General features: G+C 49.3%; 1 protein-coding gene across 1 annotated transcript in view; it reads left to right on the top strand.

Moving 5' to 3' along the window:
* Galnt16 (polypeptide N-acetylgalactosaminyltransferase 16) overlaps positions 1 to 20,209 on the top strand; it is a 93,139-nt gene extending 72,930 nt beyond the window's left edge. Inside the window, exons 11-16 of the mRNA XM_046461762.2 lie at positions 4,172 to 4,298; positions 5,715 to 5,807; positions 7,251 to 7,334; positions 12,457 to 12,598; positions 13,221 to 13,346; positions 17,909 to 20,209. Of these exons, the coding sequence (XP_046317718.1) occupies positions 4,172 to 4,298; positions 5,715 to 5,807; positions 7,251 to 7,334; positions 12,457 to 12,598; positions 13,221 to 13,346; positions 17,909 to 18,046 (710 nt within the window). The 3' untranslated portion in view covers positions 18,047 to 20,209. The remainder of the gene's footprint in view (positions 1 to 4,171; positions 4,299 to 5,714; positions 5,808 to 7,250; positions 7,335 to 12,456; positions 12,599 to 13,220; positions 13,347 to 17,908) is intronic.
* Positions 20,210 to 20,799: the final 590 nt, after the last annotated feature.

Here is a 20,799-nt window from a genome sequence, read left to right as displayed (position 1 = left end):
CTGCCATCTCCTAAAGGAAGCCCAGCGGGGCAGCCCACACAGGGTGGAGAAGGGCAGACCATCTGGCAGGTCTCCAGAAGCAAGGCCCATTCCTACCCTCACAGTCCTTTCCTACTGTCTCCTTTTTCATCCTGACCTGGTTTCTGGACCAACGAGAAGGACGGGAGGTGTCCCACCCATTTGACAGGTGGGGAAACAGGTGGCACTGTGTCTCAAACAGGAAATGGCATGTCTGACAGGTGTATGCAGCTCTCCTAGCAGAGCCACTGTGTCAGGGAAATGCTATCAAAGTCAAAGTGTCTCCGAGAGGTTAGGAGCAGGGCTCTTCTCCCTGCCTGGGAAACCCAGGAACAGTGGGCTGTAAACAGTCCTGCTCAAACCACCCTGGTGGAAATGGTTGTCGGTTTTCTCCACTTTGTAACTTACTACTGGAAAACGCTGCCAGGCAAGCATTTGGAAGAGTAAATTCTGGCAGCTGGGGTGTAGTGACTCTTCCATCCTGACCCCCTTTCATGTGTTTTGAGCCCCAGTGACCTCCTCTGTGTCCTGGGACTCAGCCTGAAGGCAGTGTGGGCAAAGCCAGTTTTGCAAAAAGACTCAGAAACCTGGAAAAGAAACAGCCTGTCTGCATCCGGAGGCCGGCCTGCCTGTCTCCCTCCCATTCTTTCTTCCTTCTGTCCTTTCTTTCTTTCACGGGGGACTGACAGAGACAAGTGAATGATCAAATAGCCAACTCCAGACTCTGCCTGAGGCGAGGGCTCCGAGTTTGGGGAACTTGAAAGGAACACTGCTGAGTGGTTCTGCCGAGGGTTTGTTTCTTACAAGAAATTCAAAGAAACGTCTGTGCATTCAAAGAAATGTCTAGGTGAGCTGCAGTGCCCAGCCAGTCGGCTGTGGGACTAGTTTTGAGGCGTGAGACTCGCGTTCTGGTGGGTCGGAGCTTTTCATTTCATTCCTCTGTTGAAGGAAGGAAGATGCCCAAACTAAGACGTGTTCCTATGTCCCCTGGGACATTCAAACTCAGGAGTCCAGAGGCCACCTTGAGTGGGGATGGCAGATGTGAAAACTTTGGGATTCTTCTTAGGGATAATTTTATTTTTATTTGATTACTTATTATTATTATTATCATTATTGGTGGTACTAAGGATTGACCCCAGGAACTTGTGCATGCTAGGCAAGCATTCTACATTGAGTCGCACCCCCAGACTTAGGAATCCTTTTATTTTATTAATTTATTTTGGGGGTACCAGGGATTGAACTTAGGAGCACTTGGCCACTGAGCCATATCCCCAGCCCTGTTTTGTATTTTATTTAGAGACAGGGTCTCTCAGAGTTGTTTAGGACCTCACTTTTGTTGAGGCTGGCTTTGAACTTCTGATCCTCCTGCCTCAGCCTCCTGAGCCGCTGGGATTGCAGGAGTACACCACCATGCCTGGCTCAGGAATCTTTTTAAAACAGCTGGATTGTGTTCCTCCTCTGCTCAAACCCTGCAAGGGCTCCATGTCACTCAAAGCACCATGGAGACCAGGCCCTGCACCATCAGCCTTTCCCCTAAACCACACCGCATGAGCTCAACCTCATCTCCCACTTCTCGGGGCCTCCTACTCTGCACAGCTGCCCCTGGAACTCACAGCTCTTACCTCTGGGTATACCCCTTGCTGGTCCCTCTGCCTAGAAAGTTCTTTCCCTAACAGTTGAGGGAAAACAAGCCCATCCGTCTTTAATGTCAAACCTAGTGTTTATTTGGCTCCTGGGGTGCCCAGGACCCCTGATATTTCCAATAAAGTCACATGAATCACTTGCTCTCCTGTTTTGGGTCTTGTCCCAGATGTCCCCCTTTCAGTGAGAAGTTCCCTGATCCACCTAAAATATATATAAAAATATATCCCCCCAACCCACTACCCTTCCTTAGCCCCTACCCTGCTTAACTCTTCCCCATGGCCACCATCTGATATGCTACATGTTCTATGCTCTTTCTTGTTCACTTATTTTACTGAATTTCTGTCTCCCCCTACTAGAGTATAAAGGAATCTAGAATAGTATGACATGTTATAGGTTTTTAATAAAAAGTTGCCTAATGAACTAAAGAATCTGATCCTAAAAGTGTGAATTTTGTGTTGCAATTCTGTAAGTGAGTAGTTGGATGACTTTGGAGAGGTCATTTAACATCGTTGACCTTCACGGTCCTTATTTTAAAAACATATAGTTAAGCCAATTGTGGTGGACCACACCTGTAATCCCAGTTACTAGGGAGGCCGGCCTTGGCAACTAAGTAAGACCCTATCTCAAAACAAAACAAAATAACGCATAGCTGGGTGCAGTGATCAATACCTGTAGTCCCAGATACTCAGGCTGTTGAAACAGGAGGATGGCTTGAGCTCAGGAGTTCAAGACCCGCATGGGCAACATAGAAAGACCCCAACTCAAAAACAAACGGATAAGGCTGGGGTTGTGGCTCAGTGGTAGAGTGCTTGCCTAGCATGTGTGAGGCACTGGGTTCAGTTCTCAGTCCTGCATATAACCAAATAAATAAAAAAGGTCCATTGACAACTAAAAATAATTATTAAAAAAAACCAAATAAATTAAAAAATCACCCCAAAATGGTATGAATGATAATAATCTGACTTCACATGACTGCAGTAAGAATTAGATTTTGAATGTCAAGAGCATGGTACGTGGTAAATGCTCTCAGTAAATGGATGGTGGTTACTGCTCTCGTCATTGCCACTGTTGATAATGGTAGCAGTAATTAACAATAGTTTGGGTGGCATGGGCTGAGCAGGATGAAGTAAGTAACTTAACTATATAACAAAGTTGGTCTGGCAGAAATGGAACCAGAGTATAGGTCCTCTGTCCCGCAGTTCTGTCCCTAGTTCTATAACCTCAGTTTCTAGGGAAGCTCATTAACATGACCCACCTTGTATGGATCCTGGTAAGCCAAATGGCCATCCTGGCCCCAGGCCACATCTGAACGCTGCCTGATGCGCACAGTCTGGACAGAAGGGGGTGTTAGTGCTGCTTCCTCCATTTCCACTCTGCTCATCACTGGGAGGGCCCCCATCCAGGTGTGCCAGGTGACAGCCTCCACCCAGGGACCACAAGAGTCCTTAGGGCCAACTGGGGAGTAGGAAGAGGGATCAAGGCTAGAACTCCTGAGAGGACCAGCTTTTTAATTTTTTATTTAATTATGGACTTCCTGGGGCAGGAAAAAAGGTGTTTCAGTGCCACATGCTGTCTCACTCTAGGGTTAATATGAAGGAAAGGAGGAATTCAGGAGATTGAGAGGGGCTAGGGTTGTGGCTCAGTGGTAGAGTGCTTGCCTAGCACGCGTGAGGCACTGGGTTTGATCCTCAGCACCACATATAAATAAATATATTAAATAAATAAATAAATGAATGTATAAAATAAAGGCATTGTGTCCATCTATGACTAAAAAAAAAATTAAAATGAAAAAGAAAGAACAGATTGAGAGGCTCGGTGAGCTGCCCAGGAGGGTCCTTGCTATAAAAGGGGATTGTCAAGTGGAGAACAAAGAGGCCAGACCGTGATATCTGGTCTTATGGGAAGCACAGTGGCGACTTCTTGCATCTCCTGATGTTGCAAAGTTTTCTGCAAAGCTCTTTGGGCTTCACTACCACCCTCAGAAGGAAGTGAGTCTCAAGAGGGCCTGGATACCATCTGGGGCTGGAGGCAGGACTGGCACCAACCAGAGAAATGCCAAGGAGCAGCCTGCGGTTTGGTTGGCGGTTGGCTTTCTGGCTCACAGGTGCCCAGAGCTTGTGTCTGGCCAGGGCCTCTGGATCCAGGCGGGAAATCTTTGGTGCAGTTTCCCCTCCATTCATGGTCTTGGTGTCCCTTTAAAACCATTCCCACTGCTCTCTGGGGCTCAGCCATAGGGCATTTGTGTACGCGCATGGGTAAGCATGTGCAAGGAAGGGGATACCCCTTTAATCAGGCCCATGAGCTCAACCCCAGCAGGTACCTCCAGGGATACAACAAAGAGAAGGAGGGCTGGGGGGCAGCTCTGTGGGAGAGCGCTTGCCTAGTGTGCGCAAGGCCCTGGGTTCCATCCTCAGGCCCCAAAAGCAAGCAAGACAATGAGACAGCCAGCCCCTCTCACCCTCACCCAGTGCGTCTCTTCTTGCCTCCTCATGGCTTCTGTCTCCTGCAGAGCTCTCCTTCAGGGTGTGGATGTGCGGTGGGAGTTTGGAGATCGTCCCCTGCAGCCGGGTGGGCCACGTCTTCAGGAAGCGGCACCCCTACAACTTCCCTGAGGGCAATGCCCTCACCTACATCAGGTAGGTGACAGCGGAAAGAGCCCTGGAGTACCAGCAGGACACCACAGCTCCAGACCCAGCCTGACGGTTACTCACCAGGTGGCTTTGGGCTGCCATCCTCCTTCTCTGCCTTCAGTTTTCCCATTTGCCCTTCCCAGGTCTGACATTCTGGGATTCCAGGATGAAGCTGGGAGTGTTACCACCAGTTTTCTCTGGTCTTGACTCCTTTTGTCCATGACAGTCTTGGAAAACTGGCCAAATGACCAAATAACTACTGTCCTCCATTCACTGAACCCCAGGTACACATGGTTCTGGATGCCAGTATCCCAGATTGTAATTCATGCAAGCATCTGTCCTTCCCTGTCCCCAGCCACGGGGTGCACTTGGTCTTAGGAGAAGGGGCAAAGTCCTAGAAGCCCACCCCAAGACCCACTGTCCTGATAGGGGTGGCCAGGGGATGGTGGGGAAGTCATGAGCATCCCCTCCTCCTAAGGATGAGTCTCCACCTTCTACAGCCATGCTTATTTATGCATGGCTTAGAGAAGCAACTACCCAAGTCTAGCAAAATGAGTGACCTAGAGTTTTGTTTGGCTTCCTCTACCCCATTTTTATTGTTTTTATAATCATAAAAGTCATGCATGTTTACTGTAAAAACTCAAGCAGTACCAATATGCATACTATGTACATTGATATTATATATTTTTTATGTCATTACAGAGAAAAAAGCAAAAATCCTCTTTACCCATTCTTTCTCCATGCATCCTGATTGTCTATTCAGAAATAACTACCATTACTAGTACATAGTCTTTCATTCCAGACCCTTAACAAGAACTAACTACTGTTAATAGATTGCTGGTCTGTCATTTCAGACCTTTAAATACATTTTCACATATACGATTTATTATATAGAGAGACACACCCACCACAGTTACATTTGTGTCTGTGTGGATTGGGTATGCCATGTGATCCTTCAGTGGCTTCTCTGCCACCCAACACTGTGTCATAATGTCCTTCCATGTCAGCACATACTAACCCAGTCTTCCTTGTCAAAGCTGATGGATATCGACAGATTGTCCTCCAATGAGACTGTACTCACAGAGCTCAACTTTTTTAATACGTGTTCTTTTCTTTTTTTGTACCGGGGATTGAACTCAGGGCCACTGGACCACTGAGCCACATCCCCAGCCCTATTTTGTATTTTATTTAGAGCCAGGGTCTCACTGAGTTGCTTAGTGCCTTGCTTTTACTGAGGCTGGCTTTGAACTCACGATCTTCCTGCCTCAGCCTCCCGAGCTGCTGGAATTACAGGCGTATGCTACTGCGCCCAGCAAATATGTTTTTAATTAACAACAACAACAACAAAAATCATATAGAGCTCATCTTGATCCTAACCCTCCCCTGTTGTCTCTCTGGTGAACTTGCTCTTTCCTCTTTTAGGAACACCAAGCGCACAGCAGAGGTGTGGATGGATGAATACAAGCAGTACTACTATGAGGCCCGGCCCTCGGCCATCGGGAAAGCCTTCGGCAGGTGGGCCCCTCCAACAAGCCTCCCTGCCACTTGTCCCCCTCCACCCATGTGAACATGGCCCCTGCAACAGGAAGTGGTGTGCAGCCAGGGAGCCACTCATGATCTCCCTGGCAACCGGGCCCTGATTGGGCTCCTCTGGGCCCAGGGAGGGTACATGATGCAGGGATAAGACCCTGGTCCTTGAAGAGCATGCACCTCATGGGGTGGGCTGGGGACGTGAGAAAAGGCTTGCTGTGAAGGCAGTGCCATCCACGGGCTGAGCTGCGTGCAGGAAGAGGGGCCTCTTAGGGAGGGCCTGTCTGTGGAAGGCATTTCAGGTTTGCCTCCTCCCCCGTTCAGATTGTGATCTGTCAGTCTGTTTTCCTGTCGTGGACTGTTATGACTACAGTCGAGTGAAACATTTTCAAAATGCAGATGGGTTGCGAAATCAATTTGGGGAGTCGTGACCAGCATTAAAAAAGAGAGAAAGAGAAAAGCACCACAGATTAGATTAGTTGAGACCAGAATAGAAAATCAGAGTTGATTGCAATTAAGGGTAAGTATTGTTTTATAAAACTCATTTCTGTTGTGTGTGTATGCACACCTGCGTGTGTGCCTGTGGGTGTACTCGGGGTACACTACATCACGATGTAAGATGTATATTTATCTCCTCCTTAAAGTTGTGGTCAGAGAAGTTTGAAAACATTGTTAATGATCAATCATGGATGAATCATCTTCCCTCTATTTATTTATATCTATCATTTAAAAAGAGTTATGTCACTATGTATTTTTAATGGGAAACTATCATCTACTGAGGACGATCCTGGGCTTCATGTCCCTTTAAATTAATTTTCTTATCACAAAAACCTCCCAAGGTGAGTAATCATGTCCCCAGTTTACTGTAGAAGAAACTGAGGCTGGGCTAGGTGGCACTGAGGGTCCTCAGCTGGTGGCCATTGTGGTCGGTGTGACTGAGGCAGGTGAGGAAGCTGAACCGAAGTGTTTCAGGGACCCACCGGATGGTTCTGACTCCTGAAAGATGTAGAAAGTCTGCTCTTCTTGTCATTGAGAGTTTCTCCTCAACTGAAAAGCGGGAGAGGACAGCTTCTAGTTCACAAAGTCTCTGCAAAAATAAGCCAGTTTGAGGTGTGCTAACTGAGGTCTCAGGAGTGAGTACCCTGGGGCAAAGTGTGGTCACCTGTGAGCTGGGCTTGTCCAGAAAGGTGCTCTCCAAGCAGGATTTGAGATAGGAAAGAGGGAGACACAGGAGACCTTCCAGGTCAGGGGATGACAGGAGGCAAGTGTCCACGGCTGGACTGGGCAGGTTTCCATGGCTTTCGCCCTTGATGCCTTAGTAGGCAGGAAGAGGGGACCAACCTCGGGGGCCTGGAAGGGACTTCTGCCATCCTTCCTAGGCCTCCTCCCCACACAGGGACCTTGCCCGGTTCCTTGTCTCCCGCACAGTGTGGCCACTCGGATCGAGCAGAGGAAGAAGATGGACTGCAAGTCCTTCCGCTGGTACTTGGAGAATGTCTACCCCGAGCTCACGTGAGTGCAGCCCTCACCTTGCACATGGGCCTGTGCTGCCCAGGGGGATCTCCCTACCTGGTCTGGCTCCTTCTGGCTGCCAGTGTTTATCTTTGGGACAAGGCCCTGGCGAAACTGATAGGGCATTGCCAGGAGTTATCTATTAGGTGTGATAGATAGGAACCGAATTTTTAACAGACTGTGTCTTCGATCTAAAAATGGATATTGTCCCAGCACTGCATTATGCAGTCAAGGCTGCAGAAACCCTCGGCACCTTTGACCCTATCCTCCTCCTTGTGGGAATTTATCCTGAGGAAATACAACAGCCACAGCAGAAGGCTGTTGACGGTCACTCTGCAGGCTTCTCTGCTGCTGTGGCACAAGGAGACACAATTCTCAGGAAGAGCTGGGCTCAGTGAATCCCGTTGATTTAAACAAATATTATGCATCCAAGAATCTGATCACCAAGACTGTGGGGAAAAAAAAGTAGACAAATGTTTCTTCCAGCATATGAGGTAGCAAAATGTAAATGGCGTTGTCCTGGGGTTGTGCTCACCTGGGAACCTGTGTGCACTCTCAACAGGATTGCAGCTGTGACCACTGGGGACCCCCTTTTTCCTATTTCCAAATCCTTCTCGGTGTCTTGGTCCATCTGAGTGACTCATTTTCTCACCTTTTTCAGCTCTTGACTCGAATGTCCCCTTCTCCGGGACATTTTCTCTGAATGTTGTAAACTGGCAGCAGCCTGCCCTCTCGCATTCTCTGCTGGATTTCCCTCCATAGCCCTTATTGGCATCTAGAGTATATCTGGCCAGTTAATTATGTTGTCAACTTGCTGTACACTCCAGGAGGGCAGAGGTTTGGATCTGTTTGGGCCACTGCTCTGCCTCCAGCACCTAGAATAGTGCCTGTCACAACATAGGCGCTTGATAACCATTTTTTACTAAATAAATCGCAGGATCAGTGTGCCTCCATAATGTCTAAGTTACAGTTTCCCTCCACAGCTTGTCCCTCTACTGCCAGCTGTCTCTCAAGGATGCTGCCGTGGCTCTCTGGAACACTCCACCTCTCAGAGCCTGAGTGTCCTCGAAAGAGGCAAATCTTTGTCCTTGGAGGGTACAGTTGATGCCTAGAAAGTAGGCACAGTTAGGCCATAGCCACACCTAGGGACTAAGCTAGATGATTAACCCAGATAACACAATCCCAGGTCCCAAATACAGCGTGCCTCAAAAGTAATAAGACTAAAGTGACTCTTCAGACAATTTCCAAGAAATTCCAGCAGTTTGAGCAACAGCAGCACCCTTGAAAGAAAGTTGGTGGCTTGGATAATCCCAGCTCCCTGGACAATTGCTGTGTAGGGAAGAATATTAATTTATAAAAATATAAGAAGTGAACAACTTCCTGAAGTGACTCCTTTTAAGGGGACTATGCTCATTCACATGGAATGTGTCTCTTCTGTGACACATTTCTTTACATCCTGTCAGGGTTTGTACAGCAGGTGGAGGGAGCCCACAGACCCCAGCCCCAGGGGCAGGACTGGGAAGCCTGTGGGAGGGAGTGGGAGAACTGGAAGTGTCCTCCCTCTCCACACCTCACACCCACCCACAGTGGCATCCCCAAGGCCCCCGAGGAAGCAGCGCCCTATCAGATCCTGGGTGGATCCCAAGTCGAGAGCGGAGAGTACACCAGCTGTGTTGACTGAGGAGCATGAGGGCCTCCGCTGCTTTTGTCATTCATTGCTATCTGGGTTGCTCACCCCCAGTTCCAAGGGAGAGGCCAGGAGTGGATCAGTTGTCGGTTTGAAAGGAGATGTATCAGCCCCAGCAATGCCAGCTTCCCTCCAAAACCAAGAGGCTAATAGCTGGCCAAGTTGCTCAGATAGTCACAGGAAGACTGAGGAGGCTGGAGGAGAAGGCTTTCATTCTCCTAAGCCTGCAGCACTTCCGCCACAGCTCCATCCCCATCCAGTCCCGACCTCTGCAGTTGGCCTCCGAAGCCACAGCCAATAATTTATTGCCTTTATCAGGACTGTCAAGAATGATTGTGTGAGCCTCGCATTTGTTTGTTTGATTTTTATTTTTATTTTTGGGGGTGCTTAACTACTGAGCCACATCCCCAGCCCTTTTTATATATTTAATATATATTTTTTAAATATATATTTTTCAGTTGTTGATGGACCTTGATTTATTTATTTATATGCGGTGCTGAAAATCGAACCCAGTGCTTCACACATGTTAGGCAAGCACTCTACCACTGAGCCACAGCCCCAGCCACAGCCTTTTTGATATTTTATTAGAGACAGGGTCTCACTGAGTTGCTCAGGGCCTCACTAAGTTTCTGAGGCAGTCCTTGAACTCGACATCCTCCTGCGTCAGCCTCCCAAGTCTCTGTGATTACAGATGTGTGCCATTGTACCCGGCTGAGCTATGCATTTGTGAGAATGCTGGTCACAGAGTAGACATTGAGTGCTCATTATAATTCCAAGCAGATGGCAGAAAATATTCTTCTAATCAAACCAGTGTATTATGACAATTTTCTTTTTTTAAAATATTTTTTAGTTGTAGTTGGACATAATACTTTTATTCATTTATTTTTTATGTGGTGCTGAGGATTGAACCCAGGGCCCACACATACTGGACGAGCACTCTACCCCTGAGCCACAACCTCAGCCCTTATGACAATTTTCTTTTGGGTAGAAGTGTAGCATCTTGAGAAGCAGATATCTTACTTCTATAAAGAGATATCTTCTTCTATTGGACATTGTCATTAAGTGTATATATATATATATATATATATATATATATATATATATATATATGCAAGTCTATATGGAAAACATAGTGGGGACAGATGTCTTACTTCTAAGGCATCTTAAGGTCTAATGGCAGTCCTGCTTGGAGCAGATCCGTAGAAGGGAATCGGGTGTAGACTTAAGAGGGCCACCAACAAACCCGGCAGCTCAGTCCTCTGGAAGGTAGCTGGGGAGGTGGTGATCACTGCCATCCCCTCTGCCCCAGGACCACTGCCACAGAGTGACATCAGGAGCTGCATCTGCTCTTGAGCTTGCTGTCCAGCTCAGGGTTTCTTCGCTAGTGTGAATGGGAAGCCACTCTTCCTGCCCCACCCCGCCGCCCCCTACATGCTGATGAGCCGTCGCACCTCCCTCAGCAGCAGCACGTGGGGAGAAGCAGAGCACAGGAGGGTCAGGAGCAAGCCCTGGAGCCTTCACAGCCTTTCCAGACCCCGTCCTCCACACAGTTCTCACAGAGGCTTCAGCAGGCCTCTGGTCTCTGGAGAGAGGGAAATCTAACACATTGTCACTGGACAAGGCAGAGAGGGTGGATCTCTTGTCCCCCAAGCCCTTGTACCTAGCGAGGGTTACCAACTCAGATGCTTACGATGGTCAGACAGGTGATGTAACTAAGTCAGGTGGGTGGGATAAGGAATGGGGAATGGTGAGGACTGTGGCAGACTGGGATGCAAAGGCCCGGCCCAGCAGAGACAGCTACTACACAGAAGGTGGATTAGTGTCATGTTGGAATGTGAGCGTGTTGAGGCTTGATCTTTCTGTTTTTTTCAAGAGAGCACAAATTCAGATTTTTCTGTTATGTTAAATTAAAAAATTATTGCCAACTAATGAAAACCAAATAACAACCACCCTGAACAGGTCAGACAAACATTCCTAAGAGCCAGATTCTGCTTGGAGGCCAGCAGTTTGCCACGGCTGCTCTAGAGCTGCCCAGCCTCTCAAGGAGGGTCTGGAGGCAGGCTTGCTGCTGCAGCGGGAGGGAGAGGACGTGTCAGGGACCCCTTGGGAGCCAGGTCCTGTGGTTCCATAGGCTTCTGGCCAGCCTGAGAAAGCCCTGGTTTGGTCAAGATCCTGGAAGGTGTCCACATCAAAGAATGCTGGAAATGTTAGGCTATCCCCACCCCAGGCACATGTTTTCTATGACAAAGATACCAGGAGACAGATAAGAGGAGACAAAGGTCAGATTCTAACCTCCGGTTCCTTATCACCCCCTGGAGGGTCCATAATCCAAGAAACTTCTAAACTTAGATGTATAAGACCACGCCAGCTGGGGCCAGCAGCCTTCTAGGTTCATTACCCAAAGAGTGTCAGTGTGTGTGTTTAAGCATTTCCTGGGCATATAAAATGTTTTAATAGGGGTTGGGGTTGTGGCTCAGTGGTAGAGCGCTTGCCTAGCACTTGTGAGGCCCTGGGTTCGATCCTCAGCACCACATAAAAATAAATAAATTAATTAAAGGCATGTGTTGTCTATCTACAACTAAAAAAATGTTTAAAAAGTTTTAATAATGTAATATTTTGCAATATGCTTGTTTAACTTGACAGTATGCTATGAATATTTTTTGCAGATTACCAGGTAGTCTTTCACAAAGTCATTTATAATGGCTGCAGGATTTTCTAACCTGTGGATAAATCAGAATTTATTTAGCCCAGCCCCTATTGTTGGACAACTAGGAATTTCCAGTGTTCTCAGCATCAACCATTCTGAGATGAATATCTTTTAACACATCTTTTATTATTTCCCTAGGATAAATTCCTTGAAGTGACATTGTTAGGTCAGAGGTGTGCACATTTTTAAGGGCTTTGAATCATAATACCTCATCACCCTCCCAACATGCGCTCACTGGTGAGGTATGAGAAGAGTCAATCTCACATCCTCTTGCCAACATTGGGCATTGTCATTAAATATATATGCCTGAATGTGCATATATAAGTCTATATGGAGAACATAATGGTGACCATCTATTATGTATTTCTTTAATCCTTAGTGAGATTGAACACACTTTCATATCTGTGTGTTTTAAGTTTGCCTCTTCAAAATCACCCTTTCCTTATCATTTTGAGATGGTTGTTAGTCCCACGTTTAGGCCCCAGCCTCTCCGTTTCCAGGTCCTGTGTTCCAGTCTGAGTTCTCTCCTGCCAGGGTCCTCTTCTCAGACCTGTCCTTCAGGGAATCCTGGGAAACACTGGGACTGATGCTCACCCTCTCCCTCCCCCCCACTGCTGGCCAGGACTGAAGGTCATAGTGGCCTTGTGCCTGGGCACTGCCCTCTGCCAGAGGGCATGGGTAGGCTGGGGAGGGCAGAGGACCAGGCTGACCACTGTCTTTTTCCTCAGTGTCCCGGTGAAGGAAGTACTTCCTGGCATTATTAAGCAGGGGGTTAATTGCTTAGAATCCCAGGGCCAGAACACAGCTGGGGACTTCTTGCTTGGAATGGGGATCTGCAGAGGGTCTGCCAAGAATCCCCCACCAGCCCAGGTAAGCTGGGAAGGGCCTCGGGGTCACATCTGGGAGTGGGACAGGAGCCAGGGGCATTGACCATCAATAAGGTCAACTTCCCTGAACCCATTCTCATCCTGTCTAGCTACACCCTCCACACACCCTCCTTCCCAGGGACTTCATGGTGCTCCTGACGCGTCTTCTCAGCCCTCTGTGTACCACACACTTGCAGGGGGAGAAAGGCTATGAGAGGCCCCTTCTCTCCTGGGTCACAGCTATGTGATGAGCAGCAGGCCCCAGAACTGAGCACACGAGTGAACATGAGTGTCACATCCACATCAACACTAGAGCAGGTCATGGAGACCCCAGCATGGACCAGCTCCCTGGTTGCCTGGCTCCATGTCCTACTATCCCCCATCCCCAGGGTCCCTTGGTATTTCCTTGGTTTCTCTCTGGCCAGCTCCAGCTGAACTTCCTCACCTCAGTATTTGATTATGAAAAATTTCAAACATACAGAAAAATGCCAAGAATTGTACCATAAATACCCATACACCCACTTCCAGCTTCTACAATCATTTGTAAAAATATTCCACAAAAATATTTGCTTTATCACCTGTCTGCCCATCTGGCCATCTAGAACTGTCCTTCCCTTGTCTTACAGGCATGGCTATTCAGTGACCATCTCATCCAACAGCAGGGGAAGTGTCTGGCTGCCACCTCCACCTTAATGTCCTCTCCTGGGTCCCCAGTCATACTGCAGGTGTGCAATTCAAGAGAAAGCAAGCAGGTAAGTCTCCACTCCTGGGCACAGATGGCCAGCAGCCCCAGGGGGATGTGCAGTGTGTGTGGCAGACCTTGGCAGAAGTCTGTAGTCTCAGAGACGCCTCCAGAGTGAGGATCCGTAGGAACCAAGTCAACCGGTTGCCTATGAGGAAAAGCTTCTTTTTTTAATATTTATTTTTTAGTTATAGTGGACACAATATCTTTATTTTATTTTTATGTGGTGCTGAGGATCGAACCCAGTGCCTCATGCATGCAAGGCAAGGGCTCTTCTTCTGAGCCACAATCCCAGCCCCCCAAAAAGCTTCTTTTTTTAAAAAAATATTTTATTTGTTTTAATTAATTATACATGACAGTAGAATGCATTATGATACATCATATATAAATGGAGTGTAACTTGTCATTTTTCTGGTTGTACATGATATAGAATCACATTGATCATGCACATAGGGTTATAATGTCTGATTCATTCTACTATTCTTCCTATTCCCATACCCCTCCCCTCCCTTCACTCCCCTCTGCCTAAAGTAACTCTATTCTTCCCTAGCTCCTGGCTCCCTCACCCTTATTGTGAGTTAGCATTCACATATCAGAGAAAACTTTGGGCCTTTGGTTCTTTGGGATTGGCTTATTTCACTTAGCATGACATTCTCTGGCTCCATTCATTTACCAGGAAATGCCATAATTTCATTCTTATTTATGGCTGAGTAATATTCCATTGTGTATATATACCACGTTTTTCTTGTCCATTCATCTATTGAAGGGCACCTAGGTTGGTTCCAATCATGAGTTGAGCTGCTATAAACCTGAGGTAGCTGTAATATGCTGATTTTAAGTCCTTTGAGTATAAACCAAGGAGTGGGATAGCTGGGTCGAATGGTGGTTCCTTGAGGAAATGCTTCTTTAGGTATTTGGTTAATGTTAGTCCTGCAGGTCTGAGGGCAGGAAGTTTGTCTTGTTCATACTGTATCCCTGGTCCCTGACAACCACACAGCACAGATGTCAGCTCTCACTGCCAGCCTGTGTTAGGAGTTTTACATAGATCACCACATCTGATCTTCCAAGCTATCTAGTGAGGTGCTTCCAGTACTGCCTCATTTGATAGGTAGTAAAGCAAGGTTTGCTGATTACAGGCAGTCAGATCCCACATCTGAGAGGCCTAGAACTTAAACCTTGGCCAGTGTGACTCCTAAGCCAATAGTCTTAAGCCAGCACATAGTAGGTGCCCAGTAAGTATTTCTTGATTGCTGACTGGGGAAACTGAGACCTGACCAGTCTCCCATGGTCCACTCTCACCCATACTATCTCCTTGAGTCCTGAGAGGAGGCTGGCCTACCTATCCAGGGAGAAACTGATAGCTTGGAGTGCTGAAGTCACTTGCTCAGGGCACGTAGCAGTGACTGAGGAGAAGTGGAGGCCAGGTTTCTCGAGCCAGCCGGCTGGCTTTCTCCTTCTGCCTGCAGGCTTCTCCACCCACCCCTCTCCTTCTTACCAGGGTCAGCTGGTCAGGGACGACTGGGAGTCTGCTATTCCATTCTGGAAAAGCAGCTGGGTCCTCTCCCTCCAGTCTGGGTGTGTGTGTGTGTGGGGGGGGGTCTCAGCTCTGTGACCTGCTAAACAGTTTATATATATATATATATATATATATATATTTTAGTTGGTGATGGACCTTTATTTTATTTATTTGTATGTGGTGCTGAGAATGGAACCCAGTGCCTCCTGCATGCTAGGCAAGCACGTAACCACTGAGCCCCAACCCCAGCCCTAATGCTGAACTACTTTCTTCCCCTTTTGGTCCTGGGAATCGAGCCCAGGGACAGTTTATCATTGAGCTACATGGCCAGCTCTTTTTATTTATTTTTGAGACTGGGTCTCACTAAGTTGCTTAGAACCTCACTAAAATGCTGAGGCTGGCCTCCAACTTGTGATATCTCAGCCTCCCAAGTGGCTATGATCTTAGATGCGCACTAACCTACGGGGCCAGGCTTCTGAATGCTTTCTGACTGAGGGATGCAGCTTATCCTTTCTATCCTGAGCTGCTCATCCTCTGCCCAGCCCAGCAGCAGAGCTGGTGCACAGTCTGCCCTTCACCTGGAGTCGGAACCTCCATGAAGGGAAAGCCTGAGCCACGCCTACCCTCTCATTGTTGAGGACACACCTGATAAGTGTCGGGCAGCCTGCACTCAGATACTTCTCTGGGGCTGAGGCATTGTTTTCTCCTTTGTGCTGAAGCAGCCAACAGGGCTTAGAGGATTCTCCTGGGCCCATTCATTCTGCTCCTGTGAGTCCTGCCAGGTATCCAAGCACTCTGGATGCCTATGCCCCACCCCTTCCAGGAGGACAGCATAAGCAGCTCTCCCACTGCCAAAGCCTCTGGAATCTGGCCTTTTCTCCTTTGTCCCCTTTTGGCCAGTTGGATGGCTATAAGATACCAGCCAGGCTCCTATGCAGTAGACGGGGTCGATGGCGTCAGCAGTCCCAGCTTCCACACTCCTCATATCTCCCTGAGACTGGCTCCTCACTTACAGAATGAGGGGCTACCTTCTCTGCCTGCCCTGGAAGGAACTGCACAGAGACTATGCAGATTAAATGCTGTGACTTGATACTGTTTCTCTGGCCAGTCCCAGAATTGAGTGGCCAGGAGGTCCTGAAACTACCTGGTAGCAGGTGGGAAGTGAAGAGTCCTGCCAGTTGGGGAGCCCCTCCTGATGACTGGGTGATTCATTCATTTATCACAAAGCTGCACTGGGTGCTTAATTTGCGCCAGGGAATGTACAGATCATGCCAGCCACGGGGATGGAAGGGGCGTGGACTTGACTCCCAAGGCACACACAGTCTGGAGGGGGAGAAAGAGGAGGAGGCAGCAGCTACAATAGGGAGGTCTGGATGCTGAGGTGGCACTAAGTAGGGTCCGTGCAGCCAGAGGACAGCCCTGCCTCCTGGGGAGAGGATGGCCACACTGCCCCCAGATGGACATTGAGAGAGGTCTGGCTGCTGTGAGTTGAATGTGAGGAACTCAGAGACTCTGAAGCAATAGCATGCTGTGAACCGCAGGGGGCCACAGGCTGCTTCCACCGGCCTTTGACCTTTAGGCTTGAAGCTGGGGCCACTTAGACCCAGAGAGGTTGGCTCTCAATCTGGCCCCTCACAGCCTGATGTTCCCAAGGGAAACCCAGGCTCTGCAGCCCCCGCCTTTCACCTTACTCACCCCACGTCCCCCTCCAGCTCTAGCTCTGGCTCCATGGCTGGGTGCAGAGGATCCTTCTCCTCCTAGCTGCTCAGTGAGAACATGGACCCACTCCCTCAGAACTGTGGTCTTGAGCCTTCCCACCTCTTCTCAAGGACTAGGTGGATATAAGAAGAGGGGAGAGCTGGGCGCAGTGGCGCATGCTTGTAATCCCAGTGGCTTGGAGACTGGGGCAGGAGGATCATGAGTTCAAAGCCAGCTTCAGCAACTTAGCAAGGCACTTAACAACTCAGCGAGACCCTGTCTCTAAATAAAATATAAAAAAGGGCTGGGGATGTGGCTCAGTAGTTAAGCATCCCTGGGCTCGATCCCTAGTATCAAAAAAAAAATAAAATAAAAAAAGAAGAGGAGAGATAGTTGCATGGGAGGGAAACAGGAGAGAAACCAAAAATATACCTGTCTCACTATTCTGTCTTCCCTGATCCTTGAAATCTGGGTCTCTCACCCCCTCTTCTCCATGTTCCAGACAACAATCCATGCTTTATCTAGGCCTTTCTAAAATGCTCTTCAGCAAAAATTCTTCCCTGCTTATCACAGCTGGGAGAGGAAGTCACCAAAAAGTGCAATAGGGGACCTCAAGTACCCCTGTCGTCCTGCTCAATGTGCCATGCCTGTAAAGATGGCGTCCAGTCATCAGCCTCATGGTTATAGGCTGGGTCAGAATTCAGGCTGCAGGAAGAAGAAATCTTATTCACAGAAATAGGAAATTCACCTAGGCCAAGACTCACAAACTTGAATCCTGAGGAAGCCCAGGTCCCTAGAGGACCAGGCAGAGACTATGACAAACTGGAGAACAAAAGCCCCATTGGGAGCAGAGAGAAGGCAAGTCCTCAGCCCGCCAACTGATGCCATTTAAGAAACTGGGCCCAATGTCCAGATAGAAGCTCAACGTGCAGATTTGTATGTAGTAACTAAACAAAATTTCAAATGAACGCTGTACTGTCCAAACAAAATACATCTCTGAGCTGGACTCAGCCCGTGGGCATCTGCACTGTCTCCCTGGTCCAGACAGCAGCTGGGGATGTGGCTCAGTAGTTAAGGACTTGACTCCCAAGGCACACACAGTGTAGAGGGGGAGAAAGAGGAAGAGGCAGCAGCTACAACAGGGAGGACTGGATGCTGAGGTGGCACTAAGTAGGGTCCGTGCAGCCAGAGGACAGCCCTGCCGCCAGGACTGTGAGCTTGGCAGGATGGGCAGCCACTGACATAAGGGACATGCAGTCTGTTTTAAATGGGGGGATGAGGGAGGTGAAGGTACATTATTATTATTTCTAATCATTGCTTTCTTGTGTCCCTCCTTCTCGTCTCTCTCTCTCTCCCAGAAATGGAGGAGAAAAGGATCTTTCATCCAGCATTCAGTCAGCGGCCTCTGCCTGGAGACAAAGCCTGCCCAGTTGGTGACCAGCAAGTGCCAGGCTGATGCCCAGGCCCAGCAGTGGCAGCTGCTGCCACACACATGACAGTAGCCCCAGGGCCTCTTGTACCTTTTGCATGAGACTTTGGGACTGGAAGGGGGTTGGGGTGGGAGTGTCAAGCGGGCTGTTTCCATCTCCTCACATCTCTGCCGGAGTCATCAGCAAACACCCTGCCATGACACACATTACTCCAAAGCTTGTTCCAGGGAGGGCGCACAGGGGCACACCCAGTGTCCTTTATGCCTCCCTGGCCTTGCCCTGGGAGAGGAGATGGTCAGGGTGCCAGACTGTTGCTGGCTAGGGACTTGGCAAGTGTCCCTGGCCTTTTGTCCTCTCCTTTGGCCCTACATGGGGCTCAAACAGTGGTGTGTGGAAGATCCCCCTGTTGCCTGGGGGTGCGAAGGACAGAGGCCCTCAGAGGGACCCAATGGGGACATGGGGCCTGCTAGTGGGGACAGCCTGAGAGGAGAAAGTGGGCAGCCTGTAGAGAGGCTTAAGGCTGGGAAGAGAGGGACAGACAGAGAGGAGAGGCCACCTGTAGGGGCAGGTAGAGAACTGGAAGGAGCTGAGAAGTTCGGGGCCCTGAGAAATGCCAGACCCAGGGGTTGGGTGTGGGAGACATGGGATCCTGGGAGCAAAGGGCGCAGACTTCGCAGGATAACATGGATGGAGGAGCAGCAAAACTACAAAAGACCAACGTCTCTTTCCCAGGTGCCGTCCTGCCCACCTTCACCAGTCCCCAGGCCTGAGCCTCACACGTGCCTCCAGCCTTAATGCTGATCTAGCAGGAGGCTGCAGAGGGATCTTTAAGGGCAGACTTGGGGTGCAGCTTATTAAACAGACTCCACTTCTGTTTGGCCACGTGTCAGGCTGAGACCTCTCTCTTGGGCCATCATGACCAGCTGGTGCCCTGTACCCCCGCCTGGGCCCAGTGGGAAAACTGGCAGATGTCATGCACCCTTGAGCAACCCCACCCTCGTTTGTGGTTTTGAACCCTGCTTTCTCAAGGTCTTTGTCTCTGTAAATACTGCGTCATGGGTCAGGGTGGCCGATAAGAATGTGACTTCCTTTCGGAGTATGAACACCCCCTGGGTCCCGAGGGGCTAGTCACCTGGCTAAACTGCACTCTCAGTTCCTTCTACTTACAGGAGGGATTCCCTTGAAAGGTCAGCCATTGCACTCGGCCAGGAGGCTGGCTGTGGAGAATTCCCAGTTCCCCTGTGGCCTTGTCTTGGGATTCTTCCTGTTGTTCCCTCAAGCACCTGACCCCAACCACTGGCTTGGGCAGTATAATCTGTTGGTACCAGGACCCCTGGGGTCTCCCTCCCAAAGCAAACAGCTCCTACCTCAGGAGCACCCAGTCTTTCATAGAAGAGAGCCACACTCTAGAGAGTTCATGCATTACAGAAGGTCTAGGAATTTCCAGAAATTGTCCCCCAAATGGTGTGTGTTTGTGTGTGTGTATGTGTGTGTGTGCGCATCTTCCTGGGGAGAATGACCCAGGAAAAGAGGATTTCCCTGGCTTCTTAAAGAGGTCCCTGATCTCAAAGGGTCTAGGCCTCTGCTCTGGATTGGAGCTATTTGACCTGCAGCCCTCCTCTCCCAACCTCCCTCCCTGCTGCACCCAAACTGCCATCACCCTGTTCCCTCCACGTGGCCCTTGGGGTTGGAAGCCAAGTGTTCATGGTCGCCAGCACCCACTCTGGAGGGTTCTCCAGCAGTGTCCTCTTGCCTCCTGGCTCTCGCCAGCACTCTCAGCAGGTATAAGTGCACCCCTGGACTCACAGTGTGCGGGTCCTTTGGCCACACTTCTCCCATTCTCTGATGTGGAGTTTCATCCACCGCCATTTGTGAGCCTGGCTTCAGATCCCCTGTTCATCCAGGAAGCTCCTGCTGTGGGCTAGGATAGAACCAGGGTTGGGGTGGGGTCCTCTCCCTAGAGCCTAGGCCATGTTCAGGCGTGGCCCTTGGGGACCGGGAGCATGAGCTCTTGAATGTAAGGACTGCTGCTCAGAGAGCCTTTGAGAGGGTCTCGCCCTCGTTTCCATGGTCAGTCAGGCTCTGGACTTCTCAGCTGTCCTGGGTGGGGACTTGGCCCACTCTGTTTTTGCTTTTCCTCTTCTTGACCAAAGCATGTGCCACTAGCTGTCCTTGAGGACATTGTCTTTATGAAACACACACCTGGAATAAAACCACTTCTTACATGTTCATGTGCGCTTGTGCCTTCCTCTCTGACGCAGCGCCCCCTTCCCCTGCTCGGGAAAAGTCGGGGCCAGAGTGAAACCAAACATGCTCCAGTCTAACCCTCTCCTGCAGCTAAGCCAGCCTCTCTCAGGAGAGCCAACAGGTGCCCTGCTCCTGGGGCAGGCCTGGGACCCGATCCCAGGGACCAGCTCAGCCCAGGCTTCTATTACTTCACTGTGGGACACTATGGGACTTGGAAATGGAAAGCCAAGGGCTTCTCCAAATGTAAGTGGCCCTACCACCACGCTCACTTTAGCAGACCTTCTCTGCTTTCTTGGGAGCCAGCTATGGCCCCTCCGAGCTGCCCTTCCCCTCCTCTACCACACAAGAAGTCACTCAGGCAGGACATTATTCCTGGGTAAAAAATGGTACAATGATTCTAGAAAGAGTCATGCCAGCCTAGGCTTGCTTGATCAGGTAGCAGATGTTCTGCATAACGTCTCCATGGAAACCAATTGGAAACCCCCACCATGTCTGATCAGAAGCTGAGTCGACCTAGGTAAAAATAAACGCTGCTTCAATGCACATGTGAACTGCTGTGGGAAGACCAGGCA

The sequence above is a fragment of the Marmota monax genome, unplaced genomic scaffold, assembly GCF_021218885.2.
Source record: "Marmota monax isolate L192 unplaced genomic scaffold, Marmota_monax_Labrador192_F-V1.1 WCK01_AAM20220418_F8-fsc00001, whole genome shotgun sequence".
NCBI classification, from domain to species: domain Eukaryota; kingdom Metazoa; phylum Chordata; class Mammalia; order Rodentia; family Sciuridae; genus Marmota; species Marmota monax.
Note: the sequence above shows the minus strand (reverse complement) of the source record. Positions and strands in the feature narration are given on the sequence as shown.